The sequence below is a fragment of the Vidua chalybeata genome, chromosome 1 (genome assembly GCF_026979565.1).
Source record: "Vidua chalybeata isolate OUT-0048 chromosome 1, bVidCha1 merged haplotype, whole genome shotgun sequence".
NCBI classification, from domain to species: Eukaryota; Metazoa; Chordata; class Aves; order Passeriformes; family Viduidae; genus Vidua; species Vidua chalybeata.
The window spans coordinates 23,399,083-23,425,814 of NC_071530.1; the positions used below are offsets into that span (position 1 = coordinate 23,399,083).

A 26,732-nucleotide genomic window follows, 5' to 3' on the forward strand; every position below is an offset into this window, starting at 1 on the left:
AATAAGAAAGGGCCAGAGACAGAGATGCAAATCACACAGATTTTGCTTTACAGAGAACTGCACAAAAGCTGCTGGTAAGCAGCCAGCTTCAGTGGAAGCCACTTCTGATTTGGCATTCAGCTCTATTTCTTTTGAAATCCCACTCAGAATATTGAAATAAAAGCCAGAAGAGGCATGGGATCTTGGAAACAGTATTCCTGACTGTCCAAGGGAATGCTAAACTTAAGTAACTTAGAAATAAAAACAATAGTATTCTGGTTACAAAAAACTTACAGATGTAACTGATATATTTTTGCATTAGGAATTGTTTAATGTCTGTTTTGGTGCTGCTGTTCCTCCTAACAGTCGTAGGAACCATAAATAAAGCATATTTTTTCTTTGGCCTGCAGTATAACAAATGTAAAGATTAATGTAAGAAATGCTTAAGACTCTTAGTGAAACAGAGAAGAAACTCTGAAGTACTAATAAATAACCTTCTAGCGTTGTATAATGAATAACAATACTAATAATTATATTTACTGGATGTGACTTTCAACATCAGGTAAAAAACAGTATTCTTCCCAGAATTATTTAAAACAGTAATGACTAAAACGATTTCTTCAAGTGGTTACTAGTACACTGTGGGTTTTTTCTTACAGTATATTTGGGAGAAAAGTACTTTTAGTGAAATAATCATAGTTATTCAAGGTTGACTGCATCAGTATTGGCCTACTGTGTTGAAAGCTGAATGATTCAATAATAGTACGAATTAAGTCATTGCAAATGAGTTTTAAATTACTGGGTAACATGACTTGGCTCTTCTATATATTTTTTTAACTCATGGCTTACCCATACTTCTCTTAATGCTCTTAAAATTCTTCTTTAATACTCAAACTTCTCTTAAAGCTGTGAGCTTTAGGTTCATGCCTGCACTGGAGTTTGCAGTGTAACTTTCTTTAGCAAGCTGTACTTACAAGGGCTGTCTACTTTCTATATAGTATATGTCAGTGTTTTGCTTTCAAAAATTGTTACTTTCACTGTCTTTGAGCATATTCAGAAATGCTTTACCCTCCAGCTGTCAGAACTAGTTTTATCATTTCATTTTACACCAGTTTTTAATTTTTATTTTTCCACATATGGGTACATTTTTGTATGTTTTTTGATGCATACAAATAGAGCATAGAATCACAGAATGGTCTGGATTGGAAGTGACCTTAAAGATCATCTAGTTCCAGCAATGTGTATCTATCTAGAGCTAAAATATATATAGCATTTATTTAGAGAGAGAAAGAAACTGTAAATATGGTGGTTTTCATGCCCTAAACGTCAAAGATTTTATCCAAACCGGAAGAAATAATTGTGTTGTTAGTTTCCCAAAGTGAGGACATGTCCCATTTGTTTATTATTCAAGTTCCCAGCCTTGTGATCTTGAGTTTCTTGCTGCTTTTTTGCAAATACAGATAGTAGTAGGTGTGAATGTTACAGCCCTTTCCTTTTTGTCACTTTTTCAACACTTTTATGATACTTTCGTCACCTCAAGTTTGGATTCTGCAAAGTGCTACAGATTGAAGCAAATCTGGAAACTGCAACTAGAGTAAAGTCTGTCTGCCTTGTGGTTAAGTGATATTTCCCATAAGCGATGCATATTTTCACTCTATCAGTACATTTCCAGGCAAAATTTAGCTTCTTATACCTCTGAAGTTGTGAGCCAAATTGCAGGGATCTGCAGCACTGCTCTGTGAAAGTCTTACGCACCAAATACCACTGTTAAAAATGGAGCCTTGTTGAGTAATGAATCTGTGGATGTAAAATGCATTATTTGCCCATTTTTGGATGCTAGTCATTTCTGAACTTTAAGTCAGGGGTTTGGCTGGGCTTTTCAGGATTGGCTTGCTTCCCCTTCTGCTGAAGAGCTGATCATATCCAAGTGCCTCTATAGGATCTATCTTCTTGTCCCCATCTTCTTCTCTCTCTCCTTCCCATTTCTCTCTTTTTGTCTTTGACTTTCCCACCTTCCTTCCCCTCCGTTCTTTCTGTCTCTAGTTTAATACACTGTAAAGCTAATTCAAACAAACAAATGCACTTTGGATAGTGTTTGATACTGGTTAGTCTTACCATTTCATGTGACTGGCTCTGAAGAATTTTGCATGTGTAGCTAAATCTCTTCCCTCTGAAAACAAACAAAAAGCCTCAAGGAAACAAAATATGCTGTTACTTTTTTTGACAAGATCTTTAATCTCAAGTTTGGCATATTCATATTCCTAACAAATGCATCTATCATGTCAGCTATCATGGAATGAAAGAGAGACTTCTCTAAGGAACATTTTTGCTGTCAAAATAGGGCAAAATAGAGGAGACTGTTTTGTGTTTTCCTCTGAATACTTTGTTGCCATACATTTAAAAGAATGGTGTTTTAATAATAAGCTTTATTTTAAATTCAAACCACTCAGAGATTTTCAGGAGGAAGAAAGGACAGAAATACAAATAAACAAACAACTATCAAGACATTCTTCCATTGCAGGACCAGATCATCTCTGCCTATTTTTTCTACTGAAATACTTGTCCAGACTGTTTTCAATAATATCTGAAATGGAAATTCTTGTCTACCCTGTATAGCCTCTTCTTTTATTAATAAAATAGTTTCAGGATTATTCTTTGTCCTGAACAAAGCATGAGTAAATCCTGAGAGAGAGAAAGGTGGTATGTATTCAGGGACAACAGAAAGAGGAGATGGCATTTAGATTTGTAGCTATAGCATAAGGCAATAACAGAGGTAATTTTTTTTTTTTTTTTTTTTTTTGTCAAATTGGGTAAGTTTGTCAAGTTCTCACGACTGTTCACCAGGAGCAATACTGTCTGATTTTGTATGTAGGCAGCACCTGCTTTCAGGTGACTGAGCTGCCTGAAAGTGGTTGAAACTGGTTTTCATTAGTATTAGGGGTGTGGTCAGGGAGGGTGGAACCAGGTCCCCTGCACTAACTTAATGGGGTACCAGAATAACTGGTTTTTTTTATATTTCCAAAGTGGAGTCAGGGAACAGCCTGGGGAGGAGACATACAGTGACTTACTTGTGCAGGCTTTATGTGTGAGGAGCTTTATGGGAACAGTGCAGGCGTTTTTGCAGTGACTTCTTGAATGCATGTGCCATGCTTCAGATTTAGCTTGGTATTTATTACCTTTCTGGGAACAATACCTGTTATTCCTCCCTTCACACAGAGGTCTTTTCCTATTGCTGTCTCTCTGATCCCAGTCCTTCAAAGAGGTGATCTTTCCTCTCTGTCATTTCCTACCATTTACTCTCCCTTAAGAAAAAATAAAAATTAGTATACCTCAAAAAGCTAAAGCACATTCAGATGCATGGGGCTTGTATGATTTGTCTTGGTTCTTCCATTTCGGATCTGGATTGTAACTTCTGTAATCCTTGCTGGCAAGAAGCAGCAAGGGAGCTGCATTGTCTCAGATGTTGTTAGGATTCAGAGATTGTTGTGATTCCCAGAATCAGCCTGTTGTTCCCCTTTCATTCCTAAGGTGATTCTTTTTGCTGGTAACATTGTCCACTTTGAACTGGCTCTAAAGTATTCAAGAGAGCACTTAAATTCTTGCCAGCTTCTGTCACCTATATAGGGTAGAGTTTGCATTATGTTGTACTTCCATATTAAAAAAGTCAATGGTCATTCCTCAATGCATGCAGTGCTGGCAGGAATAGTATTTATAATATTTTAAGAAGTAGTAAGTGCTGCATTTACATCTGACTAAAGATATGGCAAAGGAGAATGAATTTTTAACAAATTGCTCTGTCATTATCTATTTGCAAACTACCAAATGCACTACTATTCAGGACAGAGCAGAAGAAATAAAGTACATATTTCATCAGTCTTGTGTCTTTAAAACATTCATCACAATACAACACAGAATTGTAGAATAAACTTTCTCATACACTGACAAGGTAATTGTATATGATACTTAGTGATATTTCAGTAATTCATCCTGATCTTGGCTCTCGACTCCTAAGAGAAATGGAGGAGAGCTGTCCAGTGGTATTTCTCTATTAAAGAACTTTTGTCACCGGCATGGGTGATCAAAATCTTTGCAAGAAGGAGAATTGTCATAATCCACCATTCCCACTTCAAGAAAATAAATGAAATTGTGTGCTAATTAGTTTTCTTCTATTTTTTCCCCCCACTGCAGAACTTTCCTTTTTGTTCGAGATGGTAACCCAAATAAAAGGAATGTGCACAATGAGACATCTATGCACTTACTGTGTATGGGACCTCAGATCATGATCTCGGAGGGAGCTCTTCATCCTCGCCTGACGCGACCCTCGGAAGACGACTGCAGAAGAGCTGATTGTCTGCAAATGATCCTGAAGTGGAAGGGAGCAAAGCTGGATGAAGGACAATATGAACGAGCAGCCATTGATGCTGTTGATAACAAAAAAAATACACCTTTGCACTATGCTGCTGCCTCAGGGATGAAAACCTGTGTTGAGGTAAAAGTTCATCTATAAGTTTATATCTATTTATAGGAGTAATTGACATGCACAGTGTTTCACAAAGCTTTTTCTCGTGGGGGAGGGAATCTGTTATGTTACATTGAATTAACTTTTAATTCTATTTTTCATTAATTGGAAAAAATGCAAAGATAAACAGCCCAAAACATACACTGTAGAGAAAAATGAAAGAAATTGATTAAATATACATTAACTTCACTAAAATATCTCCTCAACATGAAGAAGACTCATGTAGGCATATAAAAATTGGAATTAATTACAAGACTGTAACAGTGGAGAAAAAGCTTTAAAGGTAGGCATAGGCGTCCTATATGTGTAAAGAGAAGTGAAATAACAACCTCTTTTTCTTTTGTTGTGCAGATGAGACTGGAAATGCTGTCCATATTTCAAGAACAGATTTGATGTCTTTAATTTACAGTGTTCAGCTTTTTTAATGTTTGTGAAAGTAGTGGATAGTAATGAGCAATTGGGAATGATTTTTGAAGATCTTGCCTCAAATTTATTTTTAAACTATATCAAATAATGAGAACTAGTATGTAATTGTGCTGGTAATTTGATATAAAGAACACAAGCAGACATCTAACATTTTCAAAAACAGCTAGCATCTTCATAGGTCTGTCTATTTGAATATCAAGATTTGTATTTTCAATGGCAACAAGTACTTCACAGTTCAATATTTGCATGTGAAATTTACATTTTTTTTTCTTCTGTTCATAGTTTCATGTTTATTCAAACTGTGCTCAGTAACTTAGTATCAACAGCAAAGTTTAGCACCACTTTTTTCACCTTCTTCTCTAGATAACAACTTCATATTTAAACAGGCAGGTCCCTGAACCTCTGGGACTTCACTGGTGACCTCTCTCTGGAGAAAAAACCTGATGATCTTTCCTAACATTCTCTGGAGCTGTTTTTGGTATTGGTGTTACTTTTACTATCTTCTAATTTTGTAACATCACAGATTTAATCAGTAAGCTGCATATTCTAATAACTAGTTCAGAAGTTTCATGTTTGAATTTCATTGGGACTCATGAATAGAAGTACCATCTGATGCTGGGTATTTATATTAGTATTTGGTTTATTGATTTTTCTAGAACCTCTTGTGCTGAGACTTCAATTTGAAAGACTTTCTTTTGTGTCCTTCATAAAGTATGTGTGGTACATCCACAGAGAATCCAACAGTTCACACCAATTTTCTGCTATATGAAATATGAGATTGCTTTTACACTTTCTCCAGCAACCAACTTTACAAAAGCATTGAAAGATTTACTGTGTGATGTTTTAAAATTATTTATTCTGAGTTTTTATGCACATGGTATACAGCTCAAAAAACTGCCCGAGTCTTGTTTATTGTGATTTTGCACTTGTCTTTCCCAGACTTTGTTCTTTACATATTCTTCATCTGGAGACAACTTCAGCTTCGTATTTTGCGTATGATTCTGTCCTATTTGTCTCTCTTCACAGGTTCTTCTGATATTTCTGGAATTTTTTTCCACACTTACTTAGTACCACTTTTTGAAATTAGGCGGTGGATTTCTTGCCTTTTTACTGCTTCTGCAATTTTAATGAATTCTTGGGAATTGTTAATGAGTGGTTCTTTGATAGTAACATTTTGAATTAGGTCTTACAGACTACTCTGGACAAAGTCAGGAGTTGCTTCTCTCATGTGTTTGCTGACTGTTTTGTCTATTACCTATGTAGTCTGAAATTTTAATTTAAGAGTAATTCATTAGCTTATATATTTTCTAAATATACTTGGGAGATGCAGTGATGGAAGTTCCCTTTATTTTTGTGGTTTTTTCCTTTTATTAAGGAATAAAAGCAGCACTTATATTCTTACTTAGTAGCCATGTTATCTTTATTATTATAGTTTTAGTCAGGTCATTCACCAAGGGTTTTTTTTTTTTTTTTTTGTTTTTTTGTTTTTTTTTTTCATTGTTTAATTACAGAATTATATTCCACTGGTATTTCTTGATAGTTAGTTTGTTTATTTATCTGTTTGTTTGGGGTTTATTTTAAAAAGGTATATAGCATCACCTTCTCTATGATTCTTGCATTATGTTTGCTGATTGTATTCCACCAAGTTTACAGATATTATCTGGATATATTAAAGTTTGTAATTTCAGTTCTCCAGCCTCAGCTGTGCACCATCTTGAACTGAATATTCTTCTTTACCTTCTGCTTTTTCGTTAGTCCTTTCTACAGAAGTTCAGATCATTTTTATTTCCAATATCCAACCCTTCTTTCATTCTGTTAGTATACAGATCATCCTTAGTTTTTGAGCTTCTAATGAATGAAAACTCAACTTCCTGATGCCATTTTTGATCTATTATTTAAGCTTCTGCCTCTCTGGTTCCCTGCTCCGTACTGAAGAGGCTTTAAGAGGATGCTGCTGTTAGATGCTGATACTTAACCTCCAGTAACACAGCCTGAATCTTGTCCCTGTACCTCCTCTTTCCTCTGCCCCATGTTGTTGCAGCTCCTCAAGCTCCACACCAGCAGTTTGTCTTCAGCATGTGCTTAGAAATTATTTACGTATTTACTGATTTTCACCAGGGAGGCAAGTCACCATGCAGTCTTTGCTAGCTGAAGTATACTCAGACCCAGCTAACTGTATGCATGCTAACTGAATGACACAGAGCGTTGTCTGGCTCTTCCTTTCCTCCAAAATAAATCATGGTTGTAAGACTGATTTAGAGCCTCTTGTGATGTGATTTATTTGTAAACAAATATCAGGCAATGTCCTAGGTCTGTGTTACAACTTTTATATTGATTGTCAAATTTTTATTTTTTCAGATTTGATAAAAACTAATTGCAAAGGACTATATAAGCTGGTCTTGTTCTCTTGTTTCAGTGACACTTATTTGATCCAACTTCCTGATAAATTCTGCCTATAGGCATTTCACTCACAGGTGTTCTATCTATCCTTCCTCAACATGAGACATTTGCTTTTAAACATATTTTTATTTACATTTACATTATTATACAATAGAGGACAAATGTGCATTTCATATGAGAAAATGGGAAGTAGCAATTAGCACTGAATGACCTCTGAAAAATGTTGGTGAAAAACACATACATAAAATTATTTGACATAAGAAAAGTTGTTTCTGGTAGAGAAATGGTAAACAGAAGAAAACTTTAGTAACAAGTTTCCAACATATTTCAATATCTAGTATTTACATACTTAGACTTAAGATTTACAATGGATTTGAGCAAGGGGTCTTCTGCCTGTTTCTACCTTCATGTCCCTACATGGGGCTATACAGTAGTGTTAGACACACCAGTTAAAAAAGTTTCCATTTCAAGAGCGTGAAGCAAATGGGCTCATGCAGTAAAATCCAGGCAGATTGTAATGTCAGAAAGAATCACAGCTGCTGCAGAGTGAATTGTGGTTCTGCAGCTTTTAACTGCAGACTAAAGTCAACTTGTTTTAAACTCATCATAAAAGTTCATGGTTTGTGCTTGTTTACAAGTTATTGTTCTATTTCTCAGTGTCTGTAATGTGATTCATTCAATAAATCCAAGTACTAGACTGCTAGTTTCCCATTTAATTATATAAACTGGGTTATGTTATCTTGACAATACCTATTGTAATTGAGTAAACCATTTCTGACTCCAATTTGCTTTCAGTTTGTCTTTGAAGAAGAATTCACAGTCTGATCCATGTGGATTGCTGTTTGCCAGAGTTATGTAGTCCTAACTAGTCATGGTTTCTGCATTAGAAACATAGTGTACACCCCCGAGTTCAAACTTCTTTATTTGCCCTACCATGGGATAGGAGACCTTGGATCTGAGATATGCTAAATTCTCCAGTCTGTGGTCTGTAGTCCTTCTAACTCCTTCAGCAGGAACAGGTTTATGAACAGGAGCACTACATGCCTTCACCAAGCCTGAAACCAAGAGATCAGTGAAGGAATTTCACAATTAGCTCTTTGTTCCTAGAAGTATTTGAGGATTAAAATTCTTAAGAAAAAAAATGAGACAAAAAAACTGATCCTAATCCTCAAGTTGTCCTCCCTCTCTCCAGAGACTGAAGGTCTCTTAGAACACCAGGAGTGCCTTTTTCCCATTTTTTGGGGTTTTACTCTCACTTCAGAGCAGCATTCCTTTTTATTGTCTCCTTCACTTTCCACCACTTTTCAGGAAAACCCCAGTTTTGTATCACTGCCTATTCCCACCACATCCAAATAAGAAAAGGAAACCTCAAATATAGATCCTTTTGGGTGAAGTACCTACAAGGTGACTTGTTCCAAGTTGACAGTCAAATGTGCAGTCTTGATATTGTTCCATTCACATGTGTTAGATTTTTCCTCCAAGCAGAACAGCTGTGTGGAACCCATTGCTAAAGATAGTTTGGGTAAAATTATGTGCTTACCTCAAACTACTGAATAGACAATAATAACTTTCATGCTGAAAAGATTTGGTTTTAGGCAGATACACCCCACACTATCACAGTATATTTGGCATATTAAATGGTATTCTTACAATTGTTTAAATTGCTAATATGATTGCTTAGATTATTAATCTCAATTAATCAAGCAACAAAAGACTTTTTAACAGTGCTTCTAGAGAAATTGGCATCACTGTTAAAAACTTGTTGCTTTGCATGTTCCTCATCTTGCAGATTACATTTTGAGCTGCATAAGTCTATGGAGTGTTCTTTCAAATATGTTTATTATTCTTTTTCCTCAGAAGGTTTCTTAGTTGCCTCAGTTAAATTTCTCTTAGAGGTTAAAATGAACAGATACAATATGATACTCAGGTTAACAAAGTTTTGACAATGTTAAGAAGTTTAGATAAAGCAAAGGTTAACTGTTGGCTGTGTATCTGGGTGATTGTCCCAGTATCATCTGTATTTCTGCCTGATACTCTGCTATGAAGATCAAATACACAATGACACTAATATCTCTTCAACTAAATCTTGTTGTTGCACTGGTTTGTGGTATTTTTGGGTTTGCTTTTTTTTTTTTGGAGAATGTGGGAAAGGTTTCCCAATCTACACGAATGAATCCAGGTTTGTGAAAGACATTCTGTCTAATCATGGTCTAAAAAGCTTATATGAAGAACAGATAATTTTAGAGAAGTTTGGAGGTTTTTAGAAGTACAAACATTAGAACCTGCGTTTTGAAATACCCTGCATAGTGTTGTTGCAGACATCATGCTCTGAAGGCAAGATAATGTGTATAGACTTCATTTAGAAACAAGATGAATCATTTTAGTAATGATATAAAGGTGTCAAAATAAATCAGCAGAATGGTCCACCCGGGCCTTTAAAATCTGTGGCATATGCTGTCCTTGCTTATATCAGGTCAGGTTATAGCAGAAGACCAAGTTAGCAAGTTAAGGAGAGCAGCACAAAGGATTAATAGTTAGAGACTGCATTTTGGGAGGGTTACTGGCAAGAAACAAGGTTGGTGAAATGGCATATTAGAATGGACCATATTAGAATTGCTAGAATTAGCATTATTTCATTTCACTTTTTTTATGTCCTCAAAACCAAAGTATAGCTTCCAGTAGTATTTTGTTCTCCATGTGAATCTGTGTCCTCTGATCTGTCCTACCCAAGGGATCACTTATTTTCTGTCAGCACAAGTGTACAAATGGTGGAGTTGTACCTGTGTAGAAAGAATATTTAAATGTGTTTTTATCTCCATCTTGACACATGCTTGAGGGCCTCAGACCCCTCATTTTCTATGGGGAGCTGACCATATCAGTAAAGCAGAATTTTAGTCTTTAAAACCTAAGTAATATATTGTGCAACATTACCTTGTAATGTATTTCTTCGATTTTGTGGTTCTGTGGAATTAGTGTGGATATAGGTATAATTATGTGTGAAAGCAAGCAGTAATTTATTTAATAACAATAGATAATCCTTGTTTCTAAAGATCATTATTATTATTGTAATAATTGTTCTGTTCTTGGGGTTTTTTTTTGTTTTGTGTTTTTTTTGGGGGGGTAGGGGGTTGTTTGTTTGTTTGTTTGGGTTTTTTGTTTTGTTTTTTTTTTTTTTTTTCTTAACTCACATGCTTTTTCTTTAGGGTGATACTAGAGCTGCTAATAAATAACTGCTTACTTTGCCATTTTACTTTTCAGCTTCTAGTAAAACATGGTGGAGATTTGTTTGCAGAAAATGAAAATAAAGATACGCCATGTGACTGTGCAGAGAAACAGCACCACAAAGAGCTGGCTCTTAACCTGGAATCTCGAATGGTATTTTCACGTGATCCTGAAGCTGAGAGCATTGAAGCTGAGTATGCTGCTTTAGACAAAAAAGAGGTCAGAGGATACTTTAAATCTGAAGTATTTTGCACATTTATACTTGTAGCAGTTACATTGTGACACAAGTCTGCAAGTATTTCAGTGGGTGCTGTACTTTGTATTTGTAAGCAGTTTTAGCACAGCTCTGTATAATTTTCAAGTTAAGCTCTGAGAAGATAACAAATGCATTGTCAAAAGTAAACAGAAATTGTATTAATATCTTAAATATCTTAATCACAGTCTTGCGGGCTGTGAGGCTGGAAGAGATACAGTGAGGCCAGTAAGCTCAAAAACAGTTTCTCTAAGCCAAATATTATTTAATTTTTTTTAAATTTTATTTCTTAAGATGCCTTTTTGTTTCAAAAATTAGGACAAAAGAAATTCTGAAAAGGAGAAGGTCTGTGGAATAGAGTAGGGAAACTTTTCCTGGATTTTCCTGGACTGAGAATCAGTTGACTGTTACAAAATCACTCAAAACTGACTAGTGCAGGACTTCAACATAGTGCATTTACTTTCATGTTTTATGACACGATGCCTGAAGCTACTGCATACCAGAGTTTGTATGAAAAACAGGTAATAACAAGTGGTGTTACTTCCAAGTAAATTTTTGAAAGAGAGAGACAATTCACAGACAAAAAATTGGCTTGAATTTTGTTATGCCTTACAGGCAACTGTGATTCCATAAAGATAATTTAAAAGACCAAAAAGATTCTGAGTACAAGGTTCCTCCCCATTCATGATCAGATTTTAGTTAACTAAAATTCTATATAAGAATACATAGAAAAATTACATGATTCAGTAAATATTGCAAATGAATTCTGTTTAAATTCAAGGACAATAGATTTCTCTATGGTTACTCCCTTCAGAAATGGCTTGGCTTTTTACTAGCTGGGCCCACTTAGGACCTAATGATGTTTAAAAGAAAATACATGAGTAGGCTTAGAACACATTAACTGTTCCTCTGAAAAATGCCACTTGTCACTTTTATTTGAGAGTAAGCAAGTCCTTGTAGTGTCCATTTAATTTTTTGACCATTTTTCTTGGATAAGTTCAAATATATACAGCCTTAATTAGATAGTTTATTCCTAGATGAGACATTTAGAGGTGAGGTTTAATGAACTTACTATGTTGAAATAGCAAATGTAATTAACTTATTTTAATTTCTCTGAATATTTCCATGTAGAGGCATCCACATTGTAAGAAGATAGTTTGAAATTACATTCTCTCTTGGCAGAAACACTTCAAAAGGCTACAGCAGTTTCTTACCACAATTGCAGTTTACCACTCCTTTGGTTATGCAAGTAGAACTATTTGGAAGGTTATGTTTTCAGCTGGATCATAGCAATGTTTTGGCTTAAAAGAAGAAAAAAACTTAAAGAGTGGTAATATGTAACCATATTATTGAAGTTGAATAATTGTTATCATCGTATTTATACCAGGGGTTTGCTGGCATATACACCAGCATAGTTAAGAAGACTAGGAACTTACAGATATGGGTGGGACAAATCAAGAGCCACTTGAATAGGCTTTTCTGCAAGAGAAGATGTCTCGTGCCTGTTTAAGGTAGATGCTGAGCAAAACCAGCTGAAAGACTTGATACAGGGGACTGTACAGTTGTCCATCTCACATACCAGGGCTGCTTTCCCATGTGTTCTAAATGTTCACAAGCCAAAAAGTGTCAGCCTGGAATTTGGTACTCCAGTTGGTGACCCTGAGGATTTACATAGAGCAGTTCTGTCTTCACATCCTCCCTGCTGATTTCCCCCCCCCTTTTCTTTATGACTTTCCAGTGGGATAATTTCTCTAACATCTTGTTTATCTCTAAGAGAGCAAGTGCTGGCACAAGGGAGATGCCAAGGGCATGTAGCCAGAAGTTAATCTTTCAATCCTAGCCCTCAGAGTGGCTAAAACCAGTTGAAAAAACAGCCTTAGAAAGAGTTGCACTGAGATGCAATCTAAATGGCTGCATGTCCTCATCCTCCAGGTCGGTATACAAATGTCTGGGATGGGCAGTGACAGCTGCACTTATCACAGCCTATGGTGATGCCTCAGAGCACAGATGCTTCACCAAAATTGCCTATCAAGGATGATCCTCTACTTTTTTTCTCCCAGTTTAATTTTTATATATTATTAAACACTGAGGGACGGAGTGTATAAAATGCTTGTTTAACGTAGTATTCAGCTTGTAATTGTTGCCATTCCACATCCTTCCAAAACAGAAAATACTCATTCATGAATAATTAAAAAACTTTGAACACTAAGAAATGCATTTTCAAAGGAACTGCATCTTTTGAATGAAGGTTACAGGAAAAGATAAAACATTTGAAAATCATTAATAGGATTTCTTCCTAGGTAGAACAGCTAAATGGTCATAACTCCACTGTTTAAGATCTGCACAGTAGTATCTGGAATGATAGTACCAAATATCTCCCCTTCAGAGCCTGTCATGTTTACAGGAGAACACAATCCTTTCTTTCTTGATTCTTTGCTCTTACCAAAAAATCTTTGATGTATAAAATCTAAATCTTATCTTTTAAATCTAATTGAAGATACACTAAATAATATGACATTAAATGATTGTTCTTAAACTGGTTTTATAGGTTTTGGTTGTTCTTTTGCACAGTCTTTTACATTGTGATTTGTTGTAGCATAAGAGCGTTATTTGTCTTGGTGATGTATCCCTGGGAGTCCTCAGACTGAAAGGGTCCTTCCTTTCAATCAAATCATGTAATGTTTTAAATTTGCATGAGAAGTGCCTGGGAATGAGCAGTACCTCAGAGCAGATCATCCAGAACTGTTTTGGCTCTCTGTCAGACACAGTGAAATATGTTATGCAATAGCAAAATACATAATTTCTTCATTTCTTTTACATATGTTCCACTGAATACTGAAGAAATACACTGATAGTGAGTGTATAAAATTGGAATGATTTTTTCAATTCCTGAATTGATGTCATATAAATATATTAGTAATATAAATACCATAAGTACAAAGAGTTATCTTAAATTATTCAAATTTATTTTATCTCTACCGATAGAGAATGGTTTATGAAGTGAAAGGAGAGAAGGGGACCACATTTAGTTAAGATATATGTAGTCTCAATATACATATAGTGCGTATAATTCTACTTGAATGAGTTAAATGGAGTATAAATAATTTTTAATATGTTACTCCATTAACTGCAGAACTTCATCCACCCATAAAGAAGGATGTTTACATGAAGTGTTTTGTCACTTCACTTTATAGTCATCACAAATCAAAGAGTTTGCCCCTGTCTATTTTAATGGTGCTTTAAAAGTGAAGAAAGTAATAATAGTTTGAAATTAACTGTTAAAATAATCAGCTTACATACTGAAAGTACTTTCAGGAGAAAAAAAAGTATAATTTATGATATCTAAACATTAGTAGTAAGAACTGGAGAAGAAAAGAATTTCAAAGAAGGGCTTTTGAAAATACAGAAGTGTTGGAATCTGAAGTGAGAAGTTCAGCAATGCATTAAAGTAATAACTCTTATAGTATATTTCAAAATCATTATATAGTTAAATGATGCTAATATTGAACGTCTTCTTCACAGCAAATGTCGATAAAGAATTCCTCCATAAATGACCATTAAAGGAGCCAAGCATCATAAACTGTAATCAGAATCCTTTACAGCACATGGCATTGCAGAGATAAGTCATTAGTGTTCAAAGTAGTTAAAAATAAACCTCTGTGATATTACATCCTGGATGTACATTCTCATAGCTAAAGACTGTATCTTTACAAATCTCTACAAGACTGTCTTGTACACATTACATTTTAAGGTTCATTGTGTAAAGTCTTAACTCTGGAATTTCCAGATTAACCTCCTTAATAGTGCCAGCCTAAAATTTCTTTTCTTTCAGCTTCTTCTGTGGGCTCATATGTTATTTTATGAAACAAATGTCTGATGTTTCAAACACATTCTTAGGGAATATTTCTCTCATTATTTAAAAAGATAAAATTAGGATTCTTGAAATCTGAAGATCCAAAACTCCCTGCTGGGTTGTGTGGAATGTTCCAGTTGAGGTAATATAGTAGTCTGTTACTCAAGGGGAGTTACTTGACAGTGTTTGACCTAGAACCAATCAATTAAATATAATTCTGAACATATCTGCATTTCAGGATAAAATACCAGGTCCTAAAAATATGCTTATATGTTGCAAGTTTAACAGAAAAGATATTTTTTCTTATTATGTGTATGGTCTTCAAGAATTGAGTACTGTTGTGCTGACACAGCTGATTGCTTTACAACTGCAATTCAAAATGGAGTTCAGATTCAGTCATGACCATTCTGCTTCTATTTCTTTGCTGTACATACAGCACAATTATAATCATTCTGGTACACAGTTGTTTCTATCCCTGTCACTCTGAAATGTTTTTTAAAAATTATCTCTTTTATGATAAGTTTAAAAGGTCAGTCAAATTCCAGCATGCTGTTAATCCAAGTGGCCCAGATTTATTTCAGTGCAAGCCATTAACGTTCAGATTGTCCTTTACTGAGTCATGCATGATCAGCACTGGAAGGACACAGAGAAACTGCCTGAACTTGAGCAATCAAGATACAGGTCAGGACACTCGCAGGTCATTTCTCTTCTGCTTTGCTGGCTTTCTCAACAAGAACAGAGACCCAATGCAGATCTGTGGAACATTACTCTTGCTGATGACAAAGTTTCTAGTATGGAGAAGCACCTGTTTATTTCACTGATTAGCTAACAGGAGAAGTCCTTGTGTGAGTCAGTCATAAGTTTTAGATTCATTGTGGAGTTAATTATGATGTCTAGAACACAGGAAGCAAGTTACATTTTTAGAGTAGGTGTCTCAAAAGAACAAAATCATTTGGCAACCAAGGGTATCCATTCTCTCCATCACTTCTGCCTTCTGCTTGTTATTCTTAAAGGGAACAGCAGACTTTTACTTAGATTGTAACCTTTCGAGGACAGAACCAGTCTTTTGCTTTCTGGCTATGTATGCTTGCATACATTTGTGTCCTTACAATCTAGCACTGGAGAGTCCTGGACTGTGGTCTACATAAAACCAAAATATAGATAGTAAATAATAATGCATGGTCTTAACTGTCATTATTTGTCATCACTGCTGCTGTGTCCTTCCATCTCCAAATTGCTGAAGACAATTGCCCTTTGGTGCCCAGGCTCCTGATTAGTTCTGAGCATGTAACACTTTATGTAAAATACTTTAAATATTTTGTTAGCTACCCTTTAAATAAATAAAACCAGGGCATGAAAGAATAATGGTTTTTACATATCCTTTCTGAATCCATTCTCTTTATAGACCCTCCCACTTTTTTTTTTCTCTTCCTACCTATGGTGAATTTTCTCTGTGCAACAGTAACAAATACATTATTTGCTGCCATAGTCTTCCTTTCTTAGTTTTAAAAATGAGTCTGCAAACATATCTGTGTATGTCTGCTCTCTCAGTTGGAGCTAATTCAGAATTCTAAAATTACTTCTTTTTGTCTTTCTGATTTGACCTCTTTTAATGCTGTAATAAGGGGATGGATCTCCAGATCAGGAAGGCACCTGGATGATCTGCTCTCTGTAGGGCTATGAGAACTGGTCATTGTTTCTGAAAAACATTTTTTGATATTTCCATGTACAATATATCCCCAGTCTTGGAGATATCCAAAAGCCCTCTGGACATTGTCCTGGGCAGCTGGCTCTATGTGACCCTGATTGAGGAAGAAGGCTGGAACAAATGCCATTTGAAGGTCCCTTCCAACCTCAACCCTCATAGTATTTCTACAAACATCTAATTAAATGTCTCATCTGTCCTACTGGGGACTGACTTTGTTTCTGAAAGGGTGGCTATTGCCTCAGAAGATCCAGATGCTGGATTCTGTTCACAAACTTCTCACTTGAGTCTAATGTCTCAATGTATCCTCCTCCAGACCAATTCAGAGTTAACGGGTCTCAATTAATGTGTAGAGTCAGAGAATCTATATACAATGTATGTTAACCTGTCCTTTGTCTGCTCTTCTCTAAATCCTTAGTTCAAATCTAGTCATGCATTCTCGTGCCTGTTCCACAATACCTGAGGCCTAATCACTGAATCAAAGTTCATCTAGATTCTGTGAAAATTAGCTTTTTTTGGGGAGAGAGAGAGTCAGTGTTAGGCTAGCTTATAATTTGAAGATGGCTTCCTGCTATAATGGAGAACTTTAGAGTTCTCCATTATACCTGGAAGAAATGCTTTTAGATTTTGAAGTTTACAAAAATGATACTGTAAATACTACAATATGACAGTGTTTCCATATAGCTTTGCATGGTCATTGGTTTGCACGGTGAATAAATTTTGTTCCATACTGCCTTGCAATTGAGGTGGTAATAGTAATCAGTAATAGTGCTTTGAATGCTTTCTTTTTAATACTGTATTAGAGACTAACTTGAAAACATTAGACATAAATTATTTTTCTTTGTCTTCTTCAAGCCGTATGAGGGGCTAAGACTTCAAGACCTGCGAAGGCTTAAGGACATGCTGATCGTGGAATCTGCTGACATGCTTCAAGCCCCACTCTTTACTGCAGAAGCTCTACTTCGGGCACATGGTAATCCCAAACTTTAAAGTCTAAAGAAACTGCTTTCAGCAAATCCAAAACCACAGTTTTATGTTTACACTTTATTTCTAAGGAAAAGAGAAGTAATGGTCAATAGCAGGAAACAGACCACACAGTACTGCAGAAAGAAGTACAGCTGCAGTATGTCAAAGAACATTGAGGCAGACAGGGAAGCTGATAGAAAAGTGATTCAAACTAGGAATTATAATGGAAGTCAGTTTAACTTCAGCATTGTGGAAAAACAGAACCACCCTATTTTGGTGAGAGACACAGAAGTAAAAACTTACATGGTTTTATATGTCAAAAAAGTCAAATTCATCAAACCTATTTTTGTCTGACCATTGATTTTCTGCCACTATGTATTTGTGTATAAATCCAGATCAACATTTTTAAATTTTTTTTCTTGCAATAAAAGCAGTCTGACCATTGTAATAAGTGGTTGGAAATTGCCTTGGGTTTAAATTATATGTGTATGTCCTTTGGAGGATCTTTTATAGTTACACTTTGCATACAGGGTATGCTTTTCCATGTGCATATCTGTAACTAATTTATTTTCACTGAAATGTCTGTATTCTTGTTCAAGTTAAACTGGGGTTGTCAGAAAGGGGATATACTGGATTCAGTGTGTTTTCTTCAGACAAAAGTATCTCTGAAACTAGGTGTAAGCTTTAGGCTTTGATTCAATGATTCAAAACTTATGCTTACTGAAGTATCTGCATTGTTACTTTATGCCAAAGGAACTACTCAGGCAGTTAATGGTTTGCGTGCTCATCACTGTGTTGCTGGATTAGGCTTTCATACCCTGTTATTTTTGTGGGCTTCTTGTTAAAGTCAGTGGGAGAGAGAAAAGTGAAATAGAAAGACATTATTTTAAACCCACAGCTTTTGGTACACTTTCATGAGGAGTTGTGCTACCTGAAACTCTTCTCTTTTACATTATTTTCCATAGCTGGTATTTGTGTTCCTTTTAACATTGAGTTAAGTAAACCTGAACATGTGCCAGTATGATAATATTTAAGGCACAGTCCTTGCATATATATATATATTTATGTTGATTCTTTGTTTAATTCTTATGTTGTGTTTATAATACGTGCAATATTTGAATGCTATGTTGTATTCCCAGAATAGTTTCAGTAAGGCTAAAAATTATAAATACTTGACTGAGTAGGCTCCATAACCTGTGCAGATATTTTGAAGAAGAAAATTGTGGCAATACTGTTCAAGCTCAGTCTGCAATTAGTTGAAAATCAGTGAGGTTGATGTAAATGGTGGAGAAATGTCTGCCAGCATCTAGCAAGCAGGAATTGAAAATTGAGAAGAAATCAGTCTGTGTTGGAAAGGTCATTCTACTGATGTTGCCTTAGTGATGTTCTGGTAACTTAATGCAATTGGCCAGTGCACAGAAAGAAGCACGGACAATTAGCAAGTCATGAGAAAGTCAACTATTTTGTCTGTAGCTGTATTGATTCAGCTTAGTAAAGGAAATAACTCAGGTATTTACAGAGGTTTAGAGAATAAACATCAAATGACAAATTGTATTTTATTTTTGCATTAAATCTTGAAATTCACAAAAGAATAATGTGAAATCTTGGTTTAAGTCACACAAGGTATGAAAAGCATGTTTTAAATTCCTGGAAAGATCATACATATATAATGTTTAATAGTTTACAGGCATATAATATTTAATCCACCAGACTTTGCTTTCTTTTATTGTACAACTAGATCAATTTATTGACACAGACATTAAGAGGGTATTTTCCTTTTTTTCTTCTACTTGAGAGACAGAAATATGTAGAATTAAAGCCAAGATTAAAAAAATGTTATTGTGGCAGTCATGAAAGCTTTACAGTTTTTCTACAAGTGTTTTTTCAACATTGTTTCTCTTCTAATTCAGTATACAGCACTGGATTTCAGGATAAAAAATAGGCAATTCAACAAATATACCTTGTGTTTTACTAAAATTCATAAGTTAGTAAAGAGAACAAAATTGATCCATTTAGTGACGTATCTTAGCCCTTGCGTATTTTAAAGATACAGTGCAACAAAGGTCAAGAAAATTTCTAGCAAATTTTATATGTATTTTAACATCAGTCAGACCCACTCTGAAAGGTTATAAACTCAGGGTAGTATGAAAAAATGCTGATAAAATTTGTAAATTTTGACGTGTAAGTGTGTGGGTCTATATCTTAAAACAAATGAAATTAAACTAACCTGTGATATGTTTTAGCTTAGATAAGTAAGGAACTGATCAATAAATGATCTGCAGCTCAAAGAGGTTTTTTTACAGAGGCAATACATTTACTAAGTTCGGTGCTTATAACACATATCTTTTTTTTCCAGCACTAATACAGGATAGGAGAACTATCTTTTCCTTATAAAAATAAAAAGAAATAAAAATAAAAAACACCTTCTGGTTAATAACATTGATGTTTCTTTGGGGGTACCCAGCACTTCAAAAAATCCCCAAACTTTAAAACAGTTATTTAAAGCAGTGGGAAAAAATTGAGAAATTTCTAACAGTTTATGAAATTCAAGTTTGTCTGATCTGTGTGTAGTGTTGATGAGTTTAGATTAAAATCTGTACAGAAATTTGATAGATTTATACTTAAATGAGAACTTTTAAGTATTTTGGGTAGGAAAAACTGCAATTCTGAAGATATCTTTAGTATTAATCTTCAGAATCAGAAACAGAATGCATTTCAAATAATTGTATTATATATTGTTTCACTAGTTGTTTTTTGTATATAAATGGACAGTGTTAATTATGAATAAAAGTAAAACATTCACTAACAATTGCAGAATAAAATGTAGTGAAAATATATGAAATTTTCTTTGTACTTAGATGGAATTTCCCCCCCCCCCCAAAACACATTTATATGCATATATATATATATAAAGACTGGAAACTCATTTAGTCACAAATCTTCTTGTAATCTTAGTTTTCTTCCTGTATTTCCTGGCTTCATTTAAAAAAAAAAACAAACCAAACAAAAACCACAACAGTTAAAATTGAATCCATATTAAACAATTATTTTTTTCATAGAAAGAAAAAATAATGAAAATTCATTGGTGTGAGGGCTGGTATATTTTCATCTGTCTGTGATAGTCAGTACAGTTCTGGTTTTCAGCTGAGTCTTCTAGCTACTACAATTGCTGTAAATAAATAACAAAAATATGTTAAGACATATTACAGGGACAAGAGATGCTTGTGATGCAATTATTTACAAAAATGCATTGCATTACATGTTATCTTGGAGTGTGTTCTCTGAAATGTCATGTCTGAGATTCAATCACACTTCATTATAGTTATTTATTTTAATTTTTTTTTTTTGTTTCATCTTCTTTTGAGGGTGCAGTTACTAAATATATTTTAAACATTGTCAGGTGCATAATTTCCTGTATCTCTATATTTTTGAAGACTGGGACAGGGAGAAGTTACTTGAAGCCTGGATGTGTAACCCGGAGAACTGCTGCCAGCGTTCGGGGGTTCAGATGCCAACCCCCCCTCCGAGCGGATACAACGCGTGGGACACGCTCCCTTCTCCACGGACCCCACGCACTACTCGCTCTTCTGTCACTTCCCCTGATGAAATCAGCCCCTCACCAGGAGACATGGAGACAGCTGTGGTAAATTTAGAAATAGATCTTAAACTGGCAGGGCAAAACAGCTGATTTCTAAACGTAGTGCACCTGTGTAGACAGGGGAGCTGCCAAAAATACCTTTGTGAACGTATAAAGTGTTTCTTTTTCCAAAAGTGGTGAACAGAGAAGTTGACACCTTAAACATTCTATATGATAAAACAGTTCAGCATCTGGCAAATACAAACCATTCTGTTTTTACCTTGGCTGTCATTCACAAACTCTCATTTTAGACAGCTACAGTCACATCATTGCATTTGGCTCTTTTGAACTTTTCATCTCATCCCTATCAAGTTGTTCACTTTCATTGTATCCATTTCCCCGAATGTACTCAGTTCTGTGAACCTTGCCTTTTGAAAATTTTTTCTTTAGAAAACAAAATTGTCTTTGTCTGCATTTTGAAATGTCAGCCCACTAGTGTACTGTAAGCTTATAATTACTTTTACTATGTGTGGGCTGCTTCAAGCGGTTTACAAAGCTATTGCAAATTTGAAATATGAAAGCGCCTTTCATTAAAATCAGTGTGGATCTTTTGGAAGACAGAGTTCTCTTTTTAATAATCCACAGCTGCAGCATTATAAAACTATTGCTCCATGATCTAAGCTTTTTTTTTTTAGACTATTACATGCAGACTTTCAGATGGATCATCCCTAAATTTCATATTAAAATTAAGATCTTGCATTTCCACATAAAAATATTTTATTTCTTTAATTGTAAAATGCTGTAAAAGAAGCTCTATAGAAGATATATTGTTATTGTACATTTATTTCCATTAGCAGTTAAATATTGTCCGTGAATAATTCCTAATTAAAATGTTGAACAGGAGATTATATATCCTCAGTTTTACATTGTGTGTTTTGTTTTCATTGATGGTCCATAAGCCAGGAATGCAGGTGTGGATAATGATTGCCATTCTAGATCTAGTGTGCCTCAATCCAAGTCCAGACTTACACATTTAATGTTTCTGTTTGTTTAAGAATCTTATCTGAACTATCAAATCTCATTTTGCCAGGAAAATGAAAACTAAAGGGAATAGATAAAATAAAGCCACAAGGTATAAAGCTCCTTTACATGTTTTGCATTTGCATCTCATTTTATAAACAGTTCTAATAAACATTTTTATTTGATATTTTAACTTGGGGCTTCATTAAATTCCTTACTTTAAAGATACATTTTAAACAAAATTTGCAGCTCATATAAATTTAATAGAGATTATTTTTAATGCATTGTCAACTTCTAAAATATTTAATTTTGGTAAGACAATAAGTTTAAATGAATGAAGGAACAATACATATCTTCACTGAGTTTTACACTTAAAAGGCCATTATTTTTTGTTTGATTTCATTTTGGCTGTAATGTAAGTGCTTTTAAAGTGGCATACCACAGGCTAACTTTCTGAAAATGTCCTATGTGTATATAATACCTAATGCATTGGAAGTTGAAATGCATTTTCATGGTGTCTTTGTTTCAATGAAAAGAAAAATAATTTTGTATTTCTTGAAGAGCATTAGTATTTACTTCCACACATAACCATAAGCAGTGAGTATTTTCATCCCTACTCTTTAACTCTTTCAGAGTAAGTGTCTCAGTATTCAGTGTTATTTTTTCTTTAGTACCTACTTCTGTAAAATTCAGCAATTATATCTTATGTTGGAGTATTTGTAATGTAACTTATTCTTCATTTTGATCAAAAACCTCTAAGTCTTTTTAAAATATATATATATATATATGTAGGTTATTACTTAAAGTATTTGCTGCTGCTGCTGCATGCTCAAACTGCTCCACCTTGATTTAGACCTGACTGTGTGAGATGCTAAACATTTCCTGTAGCCTCTGTCATCTCCAAACTCATTTCTGGCTGTGTGTGAAGCTGATGAAAAACACAGCTCGATTTGGACCTAGAACTCTGAGATTCCAACACTCTACAGAGTGAAGCACTTCCTGAGCTCAAGGACACTGCAAAAAGCAGCCCAAAATATGCTCTCTGGATAGAGAGTTATAAAAACAGACATACCAAATCTTTCCCATTCCTATAGCTTAAATAACTTTTTTTTCTGGACACAGTTAGATTTTTTTTCCCCTACCGAGCGCAGCTTTAAATTTTTGCTGAGATTTTCCAACATAACTCATTCTGCTAACAATACAAAAAGCTTTAGGGTATTTCTTAATCAGAAGCATTTTTGTCATTTACAGTGTGACATTTGCATGTGTAATATTTCTGTGTTTGAAGACCCAGTGGATATGCCTTGTGGACATGACTTCTGCAGAGCTTGCTGGGAAGCGTGAGTATCTGTACTTCTCTGTCATGTGAGAAACTTTCATACTTGCTGTGTTGAAGAGGAAAGGACAGAGACCATAAACAGCTAATGCTAAAGTACTGTTTGGGTTTCAAAGAGTTGCTGGTTTGAACCTATGGAATATTTTAGTTGTCACTCAAACAACCATTACCAACTGGTTTAGGCTTATGTAATGTTTGTTTAGGTTCTGACTAAGCAAAATTCTTAATCAAATGTTTTAAGCTTGTGTGTAAATAGATAAGCCTACTCTTGATTCGTTCAGTGTGTGTGTGTGTGGTGCTGGCAGCATTGGGGTTTACAGTTTCTAAATTAAGCACATGCTTAATTCCATCTCTGAGTTTAGCACACTAAACTTAGGCATTGTGAATCCATTTCCAATCAGAAAAGCAATTAAAATTCTTTCTTTATGTGGAGGGCTAATAACTGAGGCGTAGATTTCACTTAGAAGTTCTATTAATCTAATGCTCTTGTTACTGCATAGGTCAGAGTAGTCATGCGAGTAAAAAACTCAGACATGGATAATTATGGTAGTATAAATATTAATCATATTTCCCAGGAATAACTATATCTGTATGCAGTGCTTTGTATTCATCTGTGTCCTCATTCAGAAGATAGTACTACTTGATCTCTACTCCTGTAGTGTCTTGTTACAGCACCATTTCTGCATAGCTATTCCTACTGCAGATCAGCCCCATTCCTATGAACCCGTAGGCCTGGTGCTAAGGAAGAGAACTTTCTTTTCCATATGAGCTTTCCGAAGGCAGTTCCTTTCAGTGGCAAGAAGATTGTTAGTCGTGCTTCTCTTGCCTTGCAAATCCCTGGACAGAATGTAGGAGTTACCAAGAGATCGCTGGTTTGACGTGGTGCTTCTAATTTGGCTTCTGGACTGTGTGTCCTTTGTGCAGGACACAGGGGACAGCTCAGAGCCACAGGCTCAGAGCAACAGTTCAATGGCAAGTGTTTGTGGTGGCACACTGAGGGTGGAATTCATCTTTCTGAGCCAGTCATTCCTAAGTCACTTGGAGCATAGCCAGGACTGAGTTACCCAACTCTAAGATACAAATCTAAGATGGAATGAATTGACAGGTATCTCTACCTTAACTATTAAAGGATCTCAGGTGACTACCTTAGAATAACTGCCTATCCTTTAAATGATTAAAGTTAGAATGGTATCATTCTGGTTGTCAGATTAATAAGCCTGTAACAGCTTTTTCAAACTAAACAACTGTTCAAGTCTAGCTTTCAGCAGATTTTTGAGCTTGTTCTGTGTTTAGACATTTGTATCCAAAAACAGACCTAGTTTTATTAGCACAGTTGTAGAAAATAATTGCATACTAAATTAATTATTTCCTAGATTAATTGCACTTACATATTCTGTTTCTGATCTAAGGTAGAAATAATGCTCAGTTTAATTAAACAATAAAGAGCTGCGTGATAAATGGAAAGGATGGAAACCACGAACATAGGGCTAAATATTGCTGATGATGTTCACATTTGAACCATGACAGTGTTATATTTTAAAACTGTGCTGTTCATCAAATTTGTAGCTCTTTTAAGCAGAAAGGGATACTTTTATTTCTCTCTTTGAAAAGTAATTATTGTGAATACCTGTGAACATATGTGTAAAGTATTCAACAGCCTTTTCCCTTTTACTTTTTATTCACAAATACTGGCAAAATTCTGGCAGATTTTTGAATCTGAAAATTCAGGAGGGTGAAGCTCACAACATTTTTTGCCCAGCATATGATTGTTTCCAGCTTGTGCCTGTAGACATCATAGAAAGTGTGGTTTCCAAGGAGATGGACAAGCGATACCTTCAATTTGACATTAAGGTAAATTATCAAACTGTTCTTGTACTCTTGAACTCTATTCCATTTTATAAAAAGTAACTTAAAGCTTCTGTATGAAATGCTGCAATATATCTGGAACTTTCCAAGTAGAAATTCATAAACAAATATGTGCACATATGTATTGGCTCTTATATAGCATAATAGCAATGTTTGCTGTACCACAGAGAAAAAAGAAAGAACATTTTATGTATTCCTTAAGTAGAAATGCCATATTTCCATAGTATGTTGCCTAATGCAGTATTAATAAAATAATTTTATCAAACTCATTTTTGTAACAGGTGATATGAAGGTTTTAATCAGAGTTGTTTGTGTTTGAAATCTGAAATTTTAAAAGTTCTCAGCTTGTTTTTTCTGCATTCAGAAATAGCATCTGTTTCCTTTTAAAAAACTTCCTAGTATAGTGCTTGATATGATTACTGTATATGGGTAGAGGAGTAGAAAAATCTTGATTTGGTTTTCCTGGGTTTTTTAATGTATTTGTTTTCATCATTGCAATTTGTTTTTAAAAGCAATCTTTGAATTCAGCTTTCTTCTTTTATACCAGTGTAGTAATGAGCTAGTCTTGAGAAATGTGCTACTTTATCAGTGGTGGCAGGGCAGAGGTAGAGAAGTATTTTTTCATTTACAGTACAGTACTTTCTCTGCAACAAGTCTCTTTATTGCACAGTGAGATGCAAATTAAATTACCAGATCTGACTCAACTTTTGCATATTTTATTTTAAATGACTGTTGATCAGAATAGGTTTGAAGCAAAGTAGTGGAAGTTCCTTTTTTCTCCTCCTTTATTAGATACAGTTTTTACAAAAGAAGGCTTGTTACATTAGCGAAAAAAAGATGGGAAAGAAATTACTGAGTTAGTCTAGTTCTGATTTCTGGTTTATTGTGGGATTTTTGTTTAATCAGTAAGGTTTTCATTCTTTCCAACTGAAAGAATCAGTTCCGCTAATGAGTGTATTGCCAGTGCATATATAGTAGTTTACTGTAAGCCACATCACAAAGGAATTAACTTGCAGAGATTGAACATGTGTTTGGAATGTAAGTAATTTCATTTTTAGTGTAAGTCTGAAGTACTGTTGTTACTAAAAAAAGAGTTGAAATTCAATTACTCCCTTTCTATAACTATATTTAAAAGTCTATCCTTGTAGCTACAAGACTGTCCTTACAGTTTTTTGCTTTGTTCCTTCAAAGGAGGACTATGAATACAGATTGTTTTATATCAAGGATGAAATCTGATCTTATGTGGTAAATTTTTTTCTTTTTTTTCTTTTTTTTCCCCACAGGCCTTTGTTGAAAATAATCCTGCTATTAAATGGTGTCCTATACCTGGCTGTGAAAGAGCAGTAAGGCTGACAAGACAAGGGTCAAATTCAACAGGATCAGATACACTCAGCTTCCCTATGCTAAAAGCCCCTGCAGTAGATTGTGGGAAAGGACATCTTTTCTGCTGGTTAGTACTGGAAACTTACCTGCCTCTGCATAAACTCACAGTCACTGCTATGCCAGGGACTAATTTAAAAGTTCCACATGACACCAAGAGTGCAACAGAAATTAGTATGGAATGGTAAATGACTGTACTATCCTCTATCCATGCACTACTCAAATATTGT

The 26,732-nt window shown here is 34.9% G+C and overlaps 1 protein-coding gene across 4 annotated transcripts in view; it reads left to right on the plus strand.

The window, feature by feature from the left end:
• Positions 1-26,732, plus strand: part of ANKIB1 (ankyrin repeat and IBR domain containing 1) — an 88,568-nt gene that overhangs the window by 41,472 nt on the left and 20,364 nt on the right. For all 4 annotated transcript variants that reach the window (XM_053935116.1, XM_053935133.1, XM_053935125.1 and 1 more), the window contains exons 3-9: positions 4,168-4,468; positions 10,583-10,765; positions 17,213-17,330; positions 20,758-20,966; positions 23,172-23,260; positions 24,963-25,107; positions 26,406-26,572. In XM_053935116.1, the coding sequence (XP_053791091.1) occupies positions 4,168-4,468; positions 10,583-10,765; positions 17,213-17,330; positions 20,758-20,966; positions 23,172-23,260; positions 24,963-25,107; positions 26,406-26,572 (1,212 nt within the window). The remainder of the gene's footprint in view (positions 1-4,167; positions 4,469-10,582; positions 10,766-17,212; positions 17,331-20,757; positions 20,967-23,171; positions 23,261-24,962; positions 25,108-26,405; positions 26,573-26,732) is intronic.